Genomic DNA, 15,761 nt, shown 5'->3' with positions numbered 1-15,761 from the left:
GGATTTTGCAGAGGCCACGCCCACATCTCGCAAATAGCGGGGGATCTTGCTCGTGCAGCTTTCATGGCAGCAATGTCTAAAATCGAGGAGGCAGAACACAGGAAAGGCGGCCGCTGGCCTCGCTGGCATGGGGGGAGAACAGCAGCAGGTTTGCGAGGACTCCTCACAAAGAACTCCTGTCTGCAGGGACCTGACCATTGCCTTTTGGCTCGAGTCCTGAATAGAGGGCACTTTTCCAGCAGGTTTCTTGGGGACCTCAAATTATTTTCTCTGCACAGCACATTTATTCCTAGAACTACCCCAACCTATATCCCAAGAGATGCATTTGATGGCTGCTGAGAGAAGTCCCCAGGTGAACACCGTGCCATGTTCACCACACTCTCCAACCATCCCAGCTTGCAAGACCCACACCTTCTCTCCTGGCTAAACCCGTGCCCAAATGATGTGCACCTCCTGCTTTTTAGGATGATGTGCTTTTAGTGATGAGGAACTTTTCATGAGCTGCTCCCTAAGTTATAACCTTGGGGCCAAGAGACCTCCATATGGCCATCTTCAAGGGCCATTTTGGGATGGAAAGGACAGTGGGGTAATATTCACCTAAAGCAGCCACATGGGTAGGTTGTCCAGCTCACCTGGGAAACTGAGAATGGCTGTTAAGAATATAACATCTGAACAAGGCATCTTTAAAAGAAAAAAAAAAAAAGTCTTCACATTTCTTAAAATACCAGTGCTATCACCATTAGTGACATGAAAGTGGTCTGTCTGTACCACTGGTCAGCAAAATCTTCTGCCAGATGTGACTCCATGCCTGCCCAGGAAACAAATGGGAATTTGCACCCTGAAGGCACTTGCTGCATCTTCTTCTCTCCATCACCAAGCTATAGACACTTCCCGCCGAGCACCCTACAAACATCAGGAAATAACTTCAGGAGATCAAACCTGTCATGGCATCTCACTGCTCAGCAGCCTGAGCATGGATAGATCCTTCCTGTGCAGTGAACCAGGCTCCAACATTCTCTCTGCCAGCAGCAGCCAACCCCGGGTCCATGGGTCCAAACCCACAGGCATTGCTGGTACCTCTTGGTGCAGGCAGACTTTGGAAGTACATTGGAAGTACTGAAGGTGCAGTACCTGAGAGGTGGTGGGGGCTGTCCCAGCTGCCACAAGCTCCTCACTGGCATGGCAAGTGCTGGAGTGAGGGTCCCCAGCAGTGCTGGAGGGCTGCTCTGTCACAGAGGTGGGACAAACGTGGAAACACCATGGATTACTTTGGTGTACCTGGCAAGGCCTTTCCATGGATGCAAGGAGAAATGCCTCTCTCCTTGAAGCAGACCTACCTGCTGGCACCATTGCCCTATGGGGCCTAAAGTTGCAACCCCTCTAGCCCTGCAGCAAGTAGGCATCTGGAGCAGTCTCTGCAGAGCCAGCACATCCTAGGAATTAATATTAATTTTACTCCCTCTAGGAAATAAAACCATCCAAGTTGTCTTTGCTCAAGGGTTTGAACTTCCCAAAGGCAAGAGCCATAGGGACATGAGTGAGGGGGTCACCAAACACACTGCGTGAAAAAGACTCATCTTTCCCCTTATCTGCAGATGAAAAAAGTCATTGTCATGATGACCCTCTGAGACACGCATCAACACTGTGATGATGTTCTAGGACCAATTTTAGCACCGTGTCAATTATGCTCCCCCTTCTTTTCCTTTCATACTCTTCCATCCCAAAACAACAAAAGGCAACGATTGCAGTGACCTGCAGAAAATGTAAAGCACAAGCCAGCTGATCCCTGGCAACACAATAGCGAGATTAGTTCATCTGCAGTGAACAAACACATTTTATGTGGGTTTTAAAGTCAGGAGAGGAAAATGCTGTGGTTTTCATGTACTTTTATTCACTAAGGCTGCAAGTTATTACTTCCATGCAGCTCAGAAGCCCTATTTTTAAAAATAGCCTTCAGCTTGTTTTGAAATCTGCAAGTATCTCGCTTTGTTTTGCAGCAGTGTAATAAAAATCTCCAAGCCAGAAACGATCCCATTTTCCTCCACACGCATCACCTCCCCCGCCCCAAGCCCCCGCGCTCCACGGATGCTGAAAAAACTGGCGACACTCCTCGAGGAGAAAAAAAAGAATCCCAAACAAAATAATAGCAAAAAATAATAGTAAAAACACTCCCACACGCATCCTTCACGCGGAAAAGGCAACACGGAGCGGGGGGAAAAAAACAACCCCGAACGTCGCCGGCTTGGAAGCGGCGGCGGAGCTGCGGCCGGCAGCAGACAAAGGGAGCGGGGGCCAGCAGCGGGCGGGGAGCGCGGCAGCCGCCCTCCGGGGCCGGGCTAGCGCCGGGGCCGCCCCCCCGGTCCGCGGCGGGGCCGGGCCGGACCAGTGCGGGCCAATGCGGCCGGCGGCGGCGCGGCGCTGCCCGGCGCAGCCAATGGAGGGCGCGGGCAGCCGCGCTGCCGCCGGGGGCCGGGGGGGGCCCCGCCAATCGCGGCGGGCCGGCGGCAGGGAAACACTATTATGCTAATGGTGTTTTGCTCGCACTCGCGGGGAGCGGGGTTTAAAAGGCAGCGGCCGGGGGCAGGGGTTCAAAGGCGGGAGGCAGGGCCGGTGTGAGAGCGAAGGAGCGAGCGGACGGGACGGGAGGAGAGGAGCGGCGGGGGGGCATCCACGCCTTCCCGGCCCGCCGGCGATGTCCAACGTGCACCTCTCCGGCGCCGCCGCCCTGGAGCGCCTCTCGGCCCGGCGAGCCCTGGTCGGGCACGGCCGCAGCCCCGTCTGCAGGAGTCTCTTCGGGCCGGTGGACCACGAGGAGCTGGGCCGGGAACTGCGGGAGCGCCTGCGGGAGATGGGGGAGGACGACCAGCGCCGCTGGGACTACAACTTCCAAACCGACACGCCGCTGCCGGGGCCCGGCCGCCTGCGCTGGGAGGAGGTGGAGGCCGGCGCCGTGCCCGCTTTCTACCGGGAGACTCTGCAGGTGGGACGGTGCCGCGTCCCCCTCGTCCGGGCGCCTCCTTCCCCGCCGCCGCCGCCCGCCGCCGGCAAGGGGCCCGGGGGGCGCCTGAGCCGGGAGAACCGCGCAGCGCCCCGCCACCGCGGCATGCGGCTCCGCCGGAGGGGCCCGACCGCCCGCATCACAGGTGCGTGGGGATCCGGGGAGCGCGGGGACGGGGGGCGTCCCGCCGCAGTGGCTGATGGACCCCTCTTTCCTCTCGGTCCCCCATCCAGATTTCTTCGCGAGGAGAAAAAGGCCGGCGGAGCCCAAGGCGGCGGCGGAGCGTCCCGCAGGCTGCCCGCCGCCCCCCGCCGCCGTACCGGCTGAGCAGACCCCCCGCAAGCGGCTCCGGTGAGCCAGGTAAGACGCGCCCCGGGAGCGGGCAAAGCTGTCCGAGCGCTTTCTGCCACGATCTCTTAGTCACTTCCTATACCACGACAGTATTTTTTTTTCCCTGCTTATTTTTTTTTCCTCCTCCTCCTCCTTTTTGTTCTTCTCCAGAGTTTTGCACTACTGCACCCACGGGAGAGGAGCGCCGCTACGGGAGGCGCGACGCCCCGGAGGCGCGGGGGGCCGGGGCGGGCGGCGCGGCGAGCCGGGACCCCCCCGCGCCCGCCCGGCCCGGGAGCGGGAGCCGGAGCGGAGCCGCAGCGCCGGCCGCGCACGGAGCAGTGTTATCGTACAACAGTGCAATGTATGACGTTCTGTATAGAAATGTATTATGCCTAATGTGAGTACACTGGCCAGAAGTGTAAAGCTTTAAAAGTCATTTATAAGAAATGTTTAATCTCTGCTGAGCTCTCAGTGCAAAAAAAGGAAAAATTAAAAAAACAACTGTATATTTGTACAGAACTTTTTTTAAGAGTTATACTAACTTATATTTTCTATTTATGTCAGAAACGTGGATAACTTTGACATCCAATAGTCTTTTGTTTTCTTTTGGTTAAGCCAAAGGGCACTATATTTGCTTTTGTTATTCACAAAATGTAAATTTATTTTTATAGTGGAATTTTTTTTTTTTGCATTCACAAGATGTAGCTATGAATCAAAATATTTTTTAGACTTTACTTGAAGACAAATCTGTTTCAATGGATCCTGAGCCGGTCTGTACCACTGCCATAGCAAATAATGCCACAACTTCAATAATAAAATTAAATAAAAGGAAACGGCCGCAAGCCTGCTTGGTGTGTGCTGGAGGGGAAGTCAGGGGGGAGGGGGGCGGCAGGCACAGCCCCGGCGGCTTGGGCGGGGGAGCCCAGCCCAGTCTGAGTCTCTCGGTGGAGGGGGTCCTCCCTCGCCGCGGGGCCCCGGGTAGCCCCGGAGCACGACCCCGCCACGGGCAGGGCGCTGCCCCCCCAGCGCCCCGCCGCGAAAAGCGGGCGTGCGGTTCGGAGGGAAAGGAGGGCTTCTCCCTTAAAAACAAGTTCAAACGCCTGAGTACTGCCCGAGTTAACCAAGCATGAGGGGAGCACACGCCCTTCATCACACCCTGCCTTCGGCCTTTCGGCACGTTGTAATGGTTACTTTTAACAGTTCACCCTTACTTCCCGAGGCTGTCTCTGCCCCACCTCGAGGAGCCCGGCTGGGCTGGGGCGCCCCCCTCCACTACATCGTGGCTGGGGCCGCTGCCCGCCTCTGGTGGGGACAGCCTCGGGGGTAACTGGTGCGTGCGGCCGTGGCCCCCAGCGCACTCAGCACGGCGGGGACGCCCCTGTCGTGGCTGTGCAAACCTTCCCCCCTCCCCCTCTTTCTGCCGCGGGCCCTCACTCCCCAGCCCGGAGCCCAGAGCCCTGGCCACTGCAGGGAAACACTTCCTGGTACCTCTTGCCCAGCAATGATTTACAGGACAAACACACAACAGTTCTGGGAAAGGCAGCAGTTTCAGCTCGCCCTAAAGACGTAAAAAGCAAAACAACACTCACACAAAATAAACCCTCCCACGAGACAAAACAGCCAGCATTTTGACAGTGCTTTGGTGACAGTTCTGTCACAGCCATGCACCAGCAGCACTTTGCAGCATCACCGCGTCCCCATGGCCTGAGGGCAGGTTAAAGCCGTGGCATCCTCAGGCAGCCCGTGGGGTCGGGGCGCACGCCCTGCTCTGAATCCCAGCTCCGTGCTGCCCCGGAAAGGCGGACAGCCCAGGTCTGGTGCTGGCTGCAGGTGGTGCAGGATTGGGATGCTGGAGAGTGCAGATGAGGAGGAGGACCAGGATGTGGGGACTGACTGGGCTGATGTGTGCCTTTCCGATTCCACTCCCCAACTTGGCACCTCTGAAATGCTGCACCCCCACACTGGACCCAGCAGCTGGGGCGGACCGAGAGGGCGTCACTCCCTGGCTTTCTGATCTCTGTATGATACACTTCCACGGAGGGGGGGAGGGAGCTGAGAGAATGAGAGTCAGGGATAAGGCTCAAGGTTTACCCACATCGTCTTCTCCCGTCACAGCGCTCCTCTCTGCCCGCCCCCCCCCTTTTCCCCCAAACTCTCCCCCCGCTGTCACGGCCGCCAAACGCTCCTGGCTCTAAAAGTAACATTGATTACCTCCAGCTCCATGATCGCTTAATCAGAACGGGATTATTTTACACGCCCGCATCAGTAGCCGCTGACTCAATACGATTTTCCCCCCCTTTGAAAAGAAAAAATAGCTTTTCCCTTTCCTTATGAAAGCCAACAATACCCGAAGTGAGGCAGCTGGATCCTCCAGGATTTATGGGCTTTTCTCTCGCTTTCATGAAAGCAGGTGCCTTTGGGACCTCCATTGTCCCAGCCCGCAACTAATAATAGGACTTTTTGCAATGAAAGATCCCTGCTCCGAGCTCCCAAATACCTCGGCCGGAGGAGCCACGAGGTGTGCCCAGCCTGGCTCAGGAGCAAAGCTCTCACCGCGGGGACAGTTTAGGCACGGGGCTCTAAAGCAAATAATTCCAGCCCACGGGCAGTGCCCCACGGGCAGTGCCCGAGCGGAACCGCCGGGCTTGCAGCCCGCAGCAGGGAGGGCCCCGTCCCGCAGCCCCCTGCGCTCCGGCTGCCTGGAGGGCCCGGGGGTGCGGGAAGGTGTGCGGCCGCCCCCGCGCCCTGCCCCACCCAGCTCGGCCGGCCCTCCTCGCCCCGGCACAAAGCACACTGCCCCTATTCTTTCGGCCTTTGTAGCCATATGGCAAATCCATGTAGACACAGCCAACATCCATTTATTCAGGCACATAATGTCCCGCAACAGGGAACAATTGGAACTTTGTTTGCATCTATTATTGATGCGAATGGGCGACAGAGAGAGCGAGAGAGAAAAAAAAAATCATTTAACTATAAGAGATATCCAGCTAATTATGAACCATATGTGCCTATAGTTTCAAAGCAATCCAATGAAGTTCATTTTAAATCTAGACTACTTTATTAGTACGGAAGACAGATGTCTCAACAGTACATGCATCAGGGGAAACCATGTAAAGAAGTTCTTGAAATATTTAACTAGGACTCATTCATTGTCAGAGGGGCTTTAAAGTGCCCTTTATCATGAGAATGCATAGGCAGAAGCGGAGGGAGGCTGCTGGTTGTTACCGCCAACCCACTTACCCCTTAGCGCTAAATCCCAAATTCCACTTTGGATTTGACGACAGGAATATTTTTGGAAAGGATTCAAAATATCAGGGGGCTTGAAGGACCGAGCTTGCTGCTCATTACAGCTACAAAAAGTCAGGTCATTATTTGAGCTGCCTTAATCCCAGACTAAAACCAGCTACGCAATTAGAGGAATAATCTACTCCAAAATCACCACCGCTCCCTCTCCCAAGGAGCAGGGCCGTGCATTTGGAGCGCGGCTACTGCAGTTCCTCCCCTGCCCCAAGAGAGACCAAGACAGGAGCGTTAACAATACTGGACCTCCAGAAGTTTTTCATACAAGCATCTCTCAATGTGGATCTGTGGTGGGCATCCAAAGGAAAAGGGTGCTGAAGGAAGACTGGAAGAGAAGCTTGGTGGGAGGAAGTTGCTCAGATTTTTTTTTTTTTCTTCCTTGGGAATGTAATTATCAGCAAACAATCTTGGCAAAACGGTATCTTTATGAGCTCAGCAACATCTACCAGTAATTAAGCCACTTCAGTTAGATGAATGCAACATATGGTTGACACTGGGAATCATTCTCCTTCCTAGCCACAACTTTTCTTTCTGGGCCAAAACTTGTCCTATTATCAATTAAAATAAACAAAACACTGCTTTCCACTTCTTCAGCAAATATTTGTTGCTAATGAGCAGGAGGTGTATGTAACAGGATGGGGGAAAAAAACCCATTATTTTTAAAGAATAATTTCTTATGTTTTGATGCAGAAATAAAAAATTCACATTTCAATGAGTTGTGATTGCTTGGTAGGCTGGCTGCACAGGGAGATTCATGTGAAGGATCCACAAAGATGCAAAAGTGATTGTCCATTTTAAAGCAAAGAAACAGATATAAAGAGCATATACACAAACACATATGTATGTATATATATATACACACACATGAAATACCAGGGAGTATAAAATAATTCCTCAGGGAACAGGGGTTTTTTAAGCCACATTGTCACCTATTGCTACAGTATAAAATTAAAATTGTTTTCTAATATCTTCCCCTCCTGTACCTGCTCAGAAATGTTACTTGTGACAATTATTTTTGGAACAGAGCAAGCGAAAACACAAACCAAAAGTCTTTACTTAAGACAAAAGGATGGATTATATCTGACTCCCAGAGGATGGAGAAGAATCAAATATCTTCTCCCCACACACACAAGTATCTAATACTGAAGACCACACAATCTCTTTTGGTGTCAGTGGTGAAATTCCCAATGGAAAGTTCTTCATGTTTTGGTTTATTCCGTTGTTTTTTAAATCAAGAGGGATTTTTAGCCATGTGTTTCCAAGAAACCTTGGTTGGAACAGTTTTTTGGGGAAAAAGAGAGAATGAAAGATGCCAAAACAGATGAGCTGTATAGGACATAAAAGCCCTGAAACGGGCCTTGCTGAAACAAAAAAGAACTCAGACTCTTTTAAACACAGAACAAACTAAATTTTGGACTTGCTTTCTGCAATCCACATGACCACACCTCTGCTGGAAAACCAGTGGCCTCACATCTACATCTGTGGTGTCATGTGGGCCCCAGTCTACAGGATGGGAATGCAGGGAATGGGATCACGAGGATGAGGAGGCAGTGCCAGAAAACACCTAGGATGGGGGATAACAAGGCATGGGTGGAGCAGAAGCATGGCTGGGGTACACTGGAAGAGGTTGGGCAGATGACAAAAAATTCTACTGGTGTGCACCAAGGGAGGGAGAGAAGGGAACAGGCCACAACCGTTATACCCTGTACATTCCTTCAGAGACTGCCTGGCCCCAGCACATCTCTGCTGTCAGCAAACACCCATGAAACTCATCCAGTAATATCCTATCCCTCCCCTCAACTCATTTACAGGTGGTTGCTAACAATAATCTCCTCTTTTCTGTCCCTGGTCAGTGTGGGATCTACAATTGCCCCAGGCCTTCTGAGGAGTCAGTAGGTTTCATCCACATCATCAAGGACCACTCACTCCCCACTACCAGATTTGCTTTAGCCTACTAGACACTCCCTGTAACACAGATTACACCTGTATTACACAGAGAAGGAGGACTGGGGAAAAAAAAAACCTCAAGTTTTGGAGGTGCACAAGCTGTCTGAACAATTTCAGCCCAGATCTTTTGCTCCCAGTGCATTTTCACAGCCATACACACCATTTCTTCCCCCAGGACACACAGTACCCAATTCACCCAGTGCTTTACCTTAGAGAATAGATCTGGGCCATGCAGCAAAGGTGAAACTTCCTGATAAACTCCTGTCAGAGAAAGCAAAGCAAGGACCTAAAGGATGCTTTCATGTTTAATCCAATGCCAACACTTCAATGCAGGCTTTTATTCTTCAGAGCGCAGTTGGCTCCTCCTGACCTGTGCCTGCAACAGAGGCTTTGTGCAGTTCAGGGCCAGGTGCTTCAAGTTTTCATAAGCAGCCACTAATTGTGCCCAGGTTTGTTGGCCAGCTGATACGAGCTGCTGGGGTCTGACCTGTGAAAGTGCTGAGCATCCACAGCTGCAGCCAGGGTCACAGTGCCTGGCTCTGCATGTGGTTTTGGCCAGACGACGCTCCTGCTATGAAAAGGAATAGCCATGGGGTACCTTGGACCAACACTCCAAATTAATTATTAGCTCCCATCTCTTTTTATTTGTCTCCCCATCATTAAACGGGGATAATAATACTCATCACTTATATTTTGATCCGTTAATGTTTGGAAAGTACTGGGTTACTACAATGAGCAGCACTGTATAAATCTGTTAGGGACATTAATAATGTCTTTGAGCAGGGTTTGAATAGTGCTCGGTTAATAAGACGTAGCACCATCCATTGAACGTCGAGAAAAACAAAATTGAGCAACTGCTCATTAAAGCGAGCACCGTTCTCTCTGTGCACTCAATGCGATCATTTAATTAAAAGATTTTATCATCATGCACAGACACAAGGGGGCAGAGCCAAGGCCTCGTCTTCCCTCATCCTCGCCCACTCCGCATCAATGACACCAGAGTATGTCTTAGAGGTAACCTACAATAAGAACCTAAAAAATATTCAATTTTTTTCCAAGCCCCTGCACTAACAGAAATCACTGCCTGAGCTCTGAGAAGTCTTTTCACCTTGCCAGATCTTTTCTTCCCTGCTTGTCACTCCTCAGTCCCACCCTCACCCTGCTGACCACTTGCCAGACCCCTGCAGGTGCAGCCACCCGGCCCCAGCCTGTGGTCTCCACCATCCTTGACACACAGCAAGCCTCGGAAATCACCTCTGTGCCTGGCTATGAGGTGGGGGGAAGAAGAGTTTTTCAGAGCTGGAAGATGCTTTGTTTGGGGTTGGTTTTGAGTGATACTGGATTAGAGGAACATGAGCACACAGCTACTCTTGCACGCCATTGTCTGCAGGGGCTGGTAGCAAACAATGTGCAAACCTGCCACCTCAGAAACCAACAAATGAAACCTAAAACACCTTTCCCCAAGAATACATCCCCACACAGCATGTGCTTTTACATGTAAGTTCTGAGGGAAAGTCCCTATTTGGATCACATCAAGCAGCCTTAGACTTACTGGGAACTGAGGTTTAGAGCAATTTATTCTGGAAAACAATGAGCACGACTTAAGTTTTTTTCATGCATTTGGTAATTGATTTAGCAAAGCCAGCTTTTCTTAGGACATTCAGTCAAGATGTTTTCAAACATGGGTCGAGTTAACATCACTTTGGTTTTGCCGGTGTAGTACGGCATTCCATCTCCTGACTGGTGATCCCAAAATCTTTTGATTTTTTGTATTTCTTCTTTTGTTTTGTTTTTTGCTCACCCAGATGAGTGAGCAGGACAGGGAATACTGGCTCCCAGTTCACTATTTTTTTTGCTTCTTTTCAGGAAGCAAAACCTGTTTCTTTTTCCTGCTGACTGAGGGACTCCAGACACATATCCCTTCAAAGGAGGAGGCCCGACTTTTATGCCAAGAGCAAACTTTTAGGAGCTGCTATGACGATGCTTTTCTGGTTGGAGAGCTGTAGGAGAGGGTGCGGTGGTACCCACCCCTCTGCCTTCCTGGACTCTCACCCCTCCTCTCCAAAACATACAGGATGTCCCACCACCCCATGCAGCACGAGTGAGGAACCCCGGGAATGCAGCTTACTGGATGTTGCAGGGGAGCACCCATTATTTGGGATCGACGTGGCAAAAGGCACCTGCCTGACGCAAAATCCGCTGCCCTGCCAAATTGCACGTTTCCCCTCCAGCGCCCAGTCCATGAGCGGTGGGGCAGGGCAGGAGGGAGAGGGGGGACACCCCGCAGCTTTCTCCCCACCAGCACAACTGCTGGGCTGGGCGCTCCCCCGAGAAACGGCAGGCGCAGCCTTTCTGCTGCGTAAATAAAATAAAAGCAGCCGTCCGTGTTTGCTCTCGGGTGTGCGGCACAGCCCCGAGCAGCAGCAGTCACCTCTGCGGGGGGATACAACAGGAGATTTGGGGATCATTTCCATAACAATCGCTGTTAGCAAACACCCATAAAACACAGCGGGCAAAGACACCTTAGCAGAAGGAGTTAGCTGCAAATTAAAAGACGTGCTTGTTGGTTTGGCTTTTGTGCCTGTCTGCGAGATTTCGAGGATTCGGTGCAAAAATTCTCTTTCATCACACTAGATTAAAAACAATTATCCCAATTCCATTTAACAAGCAGAGAGAAAATACGGAATTTATATATGAAGCTTGATCAAAGTTCACTGAACTATTCTGTCAGACGAGGGATAGCGGGGAGGGAGGGCGGAGGAGGAAAAGAAAAAGGAAGAGAATAAAACTTCCCCAGTTATCATATTTCCCTAAAATTCAGCTATGCAGAACCGGAATAATTACTTAGCAGAAATATTGCAAAATGTCGGCACGGAAGGGGCTTTTTCTTGACCCTGCAGACTATAATGGGAGATAAAGAGATTGACCATTTTGGGAGGAGGATGCCTTCATTTCTTGACGTGACTGTAGATTATTTCGGCTTCAGGAGACAAGAATGTCCCTTTAACATCTGACCTGGCCTTTATTTAAGAGCAGCACTTCACGGTTCAGGAAAGACAGACAATTTTCTAATTCCCAGCTCTGCTGGAGGCTGAGGCAGCAACTTCCAGACAGGACACCTGCTAACACTAGAGAAATGGCATTATTATGTCTACAAGTTTACAAATCTGAGGATCAAAAAGCCTTTGCTTCTGCTGCTACTCCACAGGCCAAGGACGACGACTTCTTCAAAATAGAGTTTCACAGGGTTTTTTTCTTCCCCCCTCCAAGAAATGGTTTCTTTTCACTTTGAGCAGATCGGTTTCCACGTGAAAAAGTCAATAGTCAAAGAGTTTCCTAAGTTTCATTGGTGTGTAGCAGAAAGGGGATTAGACCTGGGGCCTTTTTACTGGCAAGCCTTTAAGCAAATAAATGTTCTTGAATTCTTAGAGAAACAAACCTAACTTAAACAAAAATCCAGAATATATGGGATTTGCCCCTCCCCAACACAAATTTGAGAGGGGAGAGAGAGAAATAAATAATTACTAAAGATTTAAGGGATACTAGGGTTAAATATTTTTCTACTGTAATTTTGCTTTTATTTTTGCTAGTTAACCCGAGGAGAATGCCTTCTTCCATACATTCACAATGAGCTGTTAATAGTAACTAGTGTAATGCAATATCAGAAATAATAGAATCATTAGGGTAATGCAATACAATAAATAAATATGAGAATAATATAATAATTCATTTTTAACAGATCAGTTGTGATTTCCCAGCATTGAGAGAGACAAAAAGCAGATGGCATGCACATTCCCCACCTTCCTTCAGAACCCTACCTGGTAGGCAAAGGCATTACTTAATTCCTTCACACCTAAAATTCCTAAAGCTGAACCTGTGTTTTTTCTCTTGGGGCACAATCAGTCACAGATGATAATGATTTTTTTTAAGGGTGTTTTTCTTAAGCTCCAAAAATCAGAATAGATGGGTCATTCAAAACCCAAATACTCAAAGTGTGCGTGTGTATATGTGTGTATATACACACACACACATATATATGTACATATATATAAAAATTTGTACTGACAGCCAAGTGCTGCTGCAGGGCTGCTCCCCCAGCCTGCAGACACAGGTCCAGGTGTCTGTGCCAGCCGTTTGCTAGCCATGGATGGATAACACCTGCATCAGTGTTTGCAGGCTGGCTTTAATTAAGCCAGAAAAGTCAGGAGAACTCAAGCAATGCAGTTGATTCACACGATCCAACATCAGTGAGTAAATGTCAGCATCTTGCTGTAACAAAACAAATCATTTGGGAAAAATCAAGTGTAGGTTTGTGACTGCACAGAAAATGATAAGCTGTCTGTTAAGTTTGCCACTCTGCACTATTAAATAGTTTTAAAGCTTTTCAGACATTAATTTCCTTTTCCCACCATGTACCTTTGTGAGCCTAGATTGTAATGCTCACCTACCAAGTTCTGTGAAGGTGCCACCTCTGATTTCACTGAGAGCCATCCTACAGCTCTGCCTCTGCACACCCCCAGCCTTGGTCCTTCTGGAAATCCTTGTGGTGCCTTAAAGTACACCCAACCCCACTGGCAAATGGGGCAGATCCTTGGGGTTTTCCCACTGCTGAGGGATTTGCTGTAGAGCACAATGCCAAACCCAGTGCCGCCTAAAATGCAGAAGTGCCTTAAAATTTTTTGTCTGGCTGACCTGCCTTGAACAAGGCTCCTTCTTGCTGCAGGTTCAGGAGCCAAACCCACCCCAGGGGCAAAATCACCCTGCTGTTGGGTGAAGAGGAGCAGCATTCCTCCCAGGTTACATGTACCCACAAAATACCCACAAAAGGGAGTAGCCCAGACCCAGGGTTTACCCCGTGCATCAGCAGCCGGCTCCGTGAGAAGGACTCTAGGTTTCATCTTGGGCAGTGCTGCAAGAACTGTGTAGCTGCCTTTAAGGTGAGGGAAAAAAACCCATTTTTGCTATTTTGGTTCTCTTTCCCTTGTTGAGGGCAAGCATTTCAGCGCAACCGTTTTTAAGGGATTTCAAAGGTCACGGATCCCATTTGAGGATAAGTTCATCCTACTAAAACTGAGTGACACGCCCGAAGAGGGCACACCTCTCCCAGCATCTCTTGCCCACCTGTTCTGGTGGCTTTCCCGTCCCCACCACACGTTTGGGTTCCCCCAGGGGCTTTTACTCGCTGTGGTGACGGCGGCTGCCGTCCTGTACCCTGCAGTCCCCATCACAGACTCAGACCTGTGCTGGCACCCACTCCCCGCCTCCCAGCAAGACCAACGCTTGCCTTTCCGAAAGAAAGTTTGAAAAAGAGCGAAAACATTTATTTTCACGGCGAATCCAGCCTTATAACACCACCGATGGAAAGCGGCGGGGAAGGAGGAGAGCTTTAAAGGGAGGGAGGGAGGGACTAGGCCGAGCTCATGCACGGATTTTAATCTGATCACTTCCCTGTCAAGCTAATCCCTGCCTGACTCAGATCGGACTTTTAGAAACGTGCCTAGAAACCAAAAAGCAAACCTCATTTGAATGAAGCACACACTCCGCAGCCCCCATCTGCAAAGGGCTGCAATTAAATGCAAAAAAAAAAAAAAAAAAAAAAAAAAGAAAAGAGGGGCGGGGAGGGGGGGAGAGAGAAAATTAGCATTTTCCGCGGCCATCTGGCATGAGGAGCAGGCGATGGGGAACAAAAGGAGATTTAGGCAAAGGGGAGAGGCGAGTGTGCCATGGCATTGACCTGCAAATGAGTCTTTGTGAGCGAATTAAAGCTTCCCGGACCCCCCGGGACACCCCAAAACAGGCACCATTACAAACCATCCGGACAAAAACCCACTCATCAAAATTGTCTGCGTTTGAAGGGAGGGGGGAGAGGCCATTTAAATCTGCACCTTCCCTGCCCCCACCCGCAGTAATAGGCTGTTAATAGGGGCTTGGCGGGGGGGTTACCCCTGCACCCCCGACCCTACACCCCGCTCTGGCGGTGTAACGGGGGGGACACCTTAGAAACGTGTCTCGTCCATAAAACGCACCCGATACGTTATTTACAGCCCTAATCCTAAAGAATAGGGAAAAAAAAAAAAAAAAACCCAAAAAAACCCAGCAAAAAGTGGTGTGTGGGGGGGGTCATTTGATGATATATCAGCTTCCAGATGCTGTTTATTTAATTCGAGGGGAGGGTGGCTGAAGGGTTATTCCAAAGTAGATTTCTAAAGCAATTATTATTTTTTTTTAATGGAGATGATAAAGAGGAAAGGGATAATCAGGGATGCCATGGCCCCAAAAGAAATGGAAAACTGTGTGGGTTAGAGTTTTTGTCTCCTACCGCCCCTTCCCCCATGACTCTTGTCTTTAAACTGGGAAACCTCGAGGATTTGGAAGTGAAAGCGAAGATTTTGGCCTGGGGTAGATACATGAAAAGGGAGGGCGGGGGGAACCCATCTCCCCCCATCCCCTCTGCAGAAAGGGAATAAGGACTAAAGTCGGGGGCCAGCTGGGGGAAACTTGTAAATGAAACGTGTTTCTTTTATGGTGCTCCCCCGCGGGGGACAGCCCCATTATAACCCACCAGCTATATAGACTCAGCTGCCGCCTCCCCGGCCCGCGGCAGGTACGCGGGGGCGGAACGGCCCGAGGGGGTTGCAGCGGCCGGACCCTGCGCCCGGGCCGGGCCGGGCCGGGGCTGCCGGGCACAGCTGGATGGGCGTGCAGGGCTGGACACGCATGTGTGTGAGCACGCAGGGCAGTACCCGCAGGGCAGTACCCGCAGGGCTGTACCCGCAGGGCAGTACCCGCAGGTCTGTACCCGCAGGGCAGTACCCGCAGGGCAGTACCCGCAGGTCTGTACCCGCAGGGCAGTACCCGCAGGTCTGTACCCGCACGGCTGTACCCTCAGGGTGTACCCGCAGGGCTGTACCCGCAGGGCAGTACCCGCAGGGCAGTACCCGCAGGTCTGTACCCGCAGGGCAGTACCCGCAGGTCTGTACCCGCACGGCTGTACCCGCAGGGCAGTACCCGCAGGGCAGTACCCGCAGGTCTGTACCCGCAGGGCAGTACCCGCAGGTCTGTACCCGCACGGCTGTACCCGTAGGGCAGTACCCGCAGGGCTGTACCCGCAGGGTGTACCCGCAGGGCAGTACCCGCAGGGCTGTACCCGCAGGGCTGTACCCGCAGGGCAGTACCCGCACGG

At 51.0% G+C, this 15,761-nt stretch overlaps 1 protein-coding gene across 1 annotated transcript; it reads left to right on the top strand.

Moving 5' to 3' along the window:
* The first annotated feature begins 2,444 nt into the window (after positions 1-2,444).
* Positions 2,445-4,168, top strand: CDKN1C (cyclin dependent kinase inhibitor 1C). Its single transcript, XM_068193975.1, has 3 exons — positions 2,445-3,143; positions 3,232-3,358; positions 3,500-4,168. The coding sequence occupies exons 1-2, from the start codon at positions 2,693-2,695 to the stop codon at positions 3,351-3,353; spliced, it is 573 nt and encodes a 190-aa protein (XP_068050076.1). The 5' UTR covers positions 2,445-2,692; the 3' UTR covers positions 3,354-3,358; positions 3,500-4,168.
* Positions 4,169-15,761: the final 11,593 nt, after the last annotated feature.

Source organism: Anomalospiza imberbis, chromosome 6 (assembly GCF_031753505.1).
Source record: "Anomalospiza imberbis isolate Cuckoo-Finch-1a 21T00152 chromosome 6, ASM3175350v1, whole genome shotgun sequence".
NCBI classification, from domain to species: domain Eukaryota; kingdom Metazoa; phylum Chordata; class Aves; order Passeriformes; family Viduidae; genus Anomalospiza; species Anomalospiza imberbis.
This window is presented reverse-complemented; position numbering and strand designations above follow the sequence as displayed.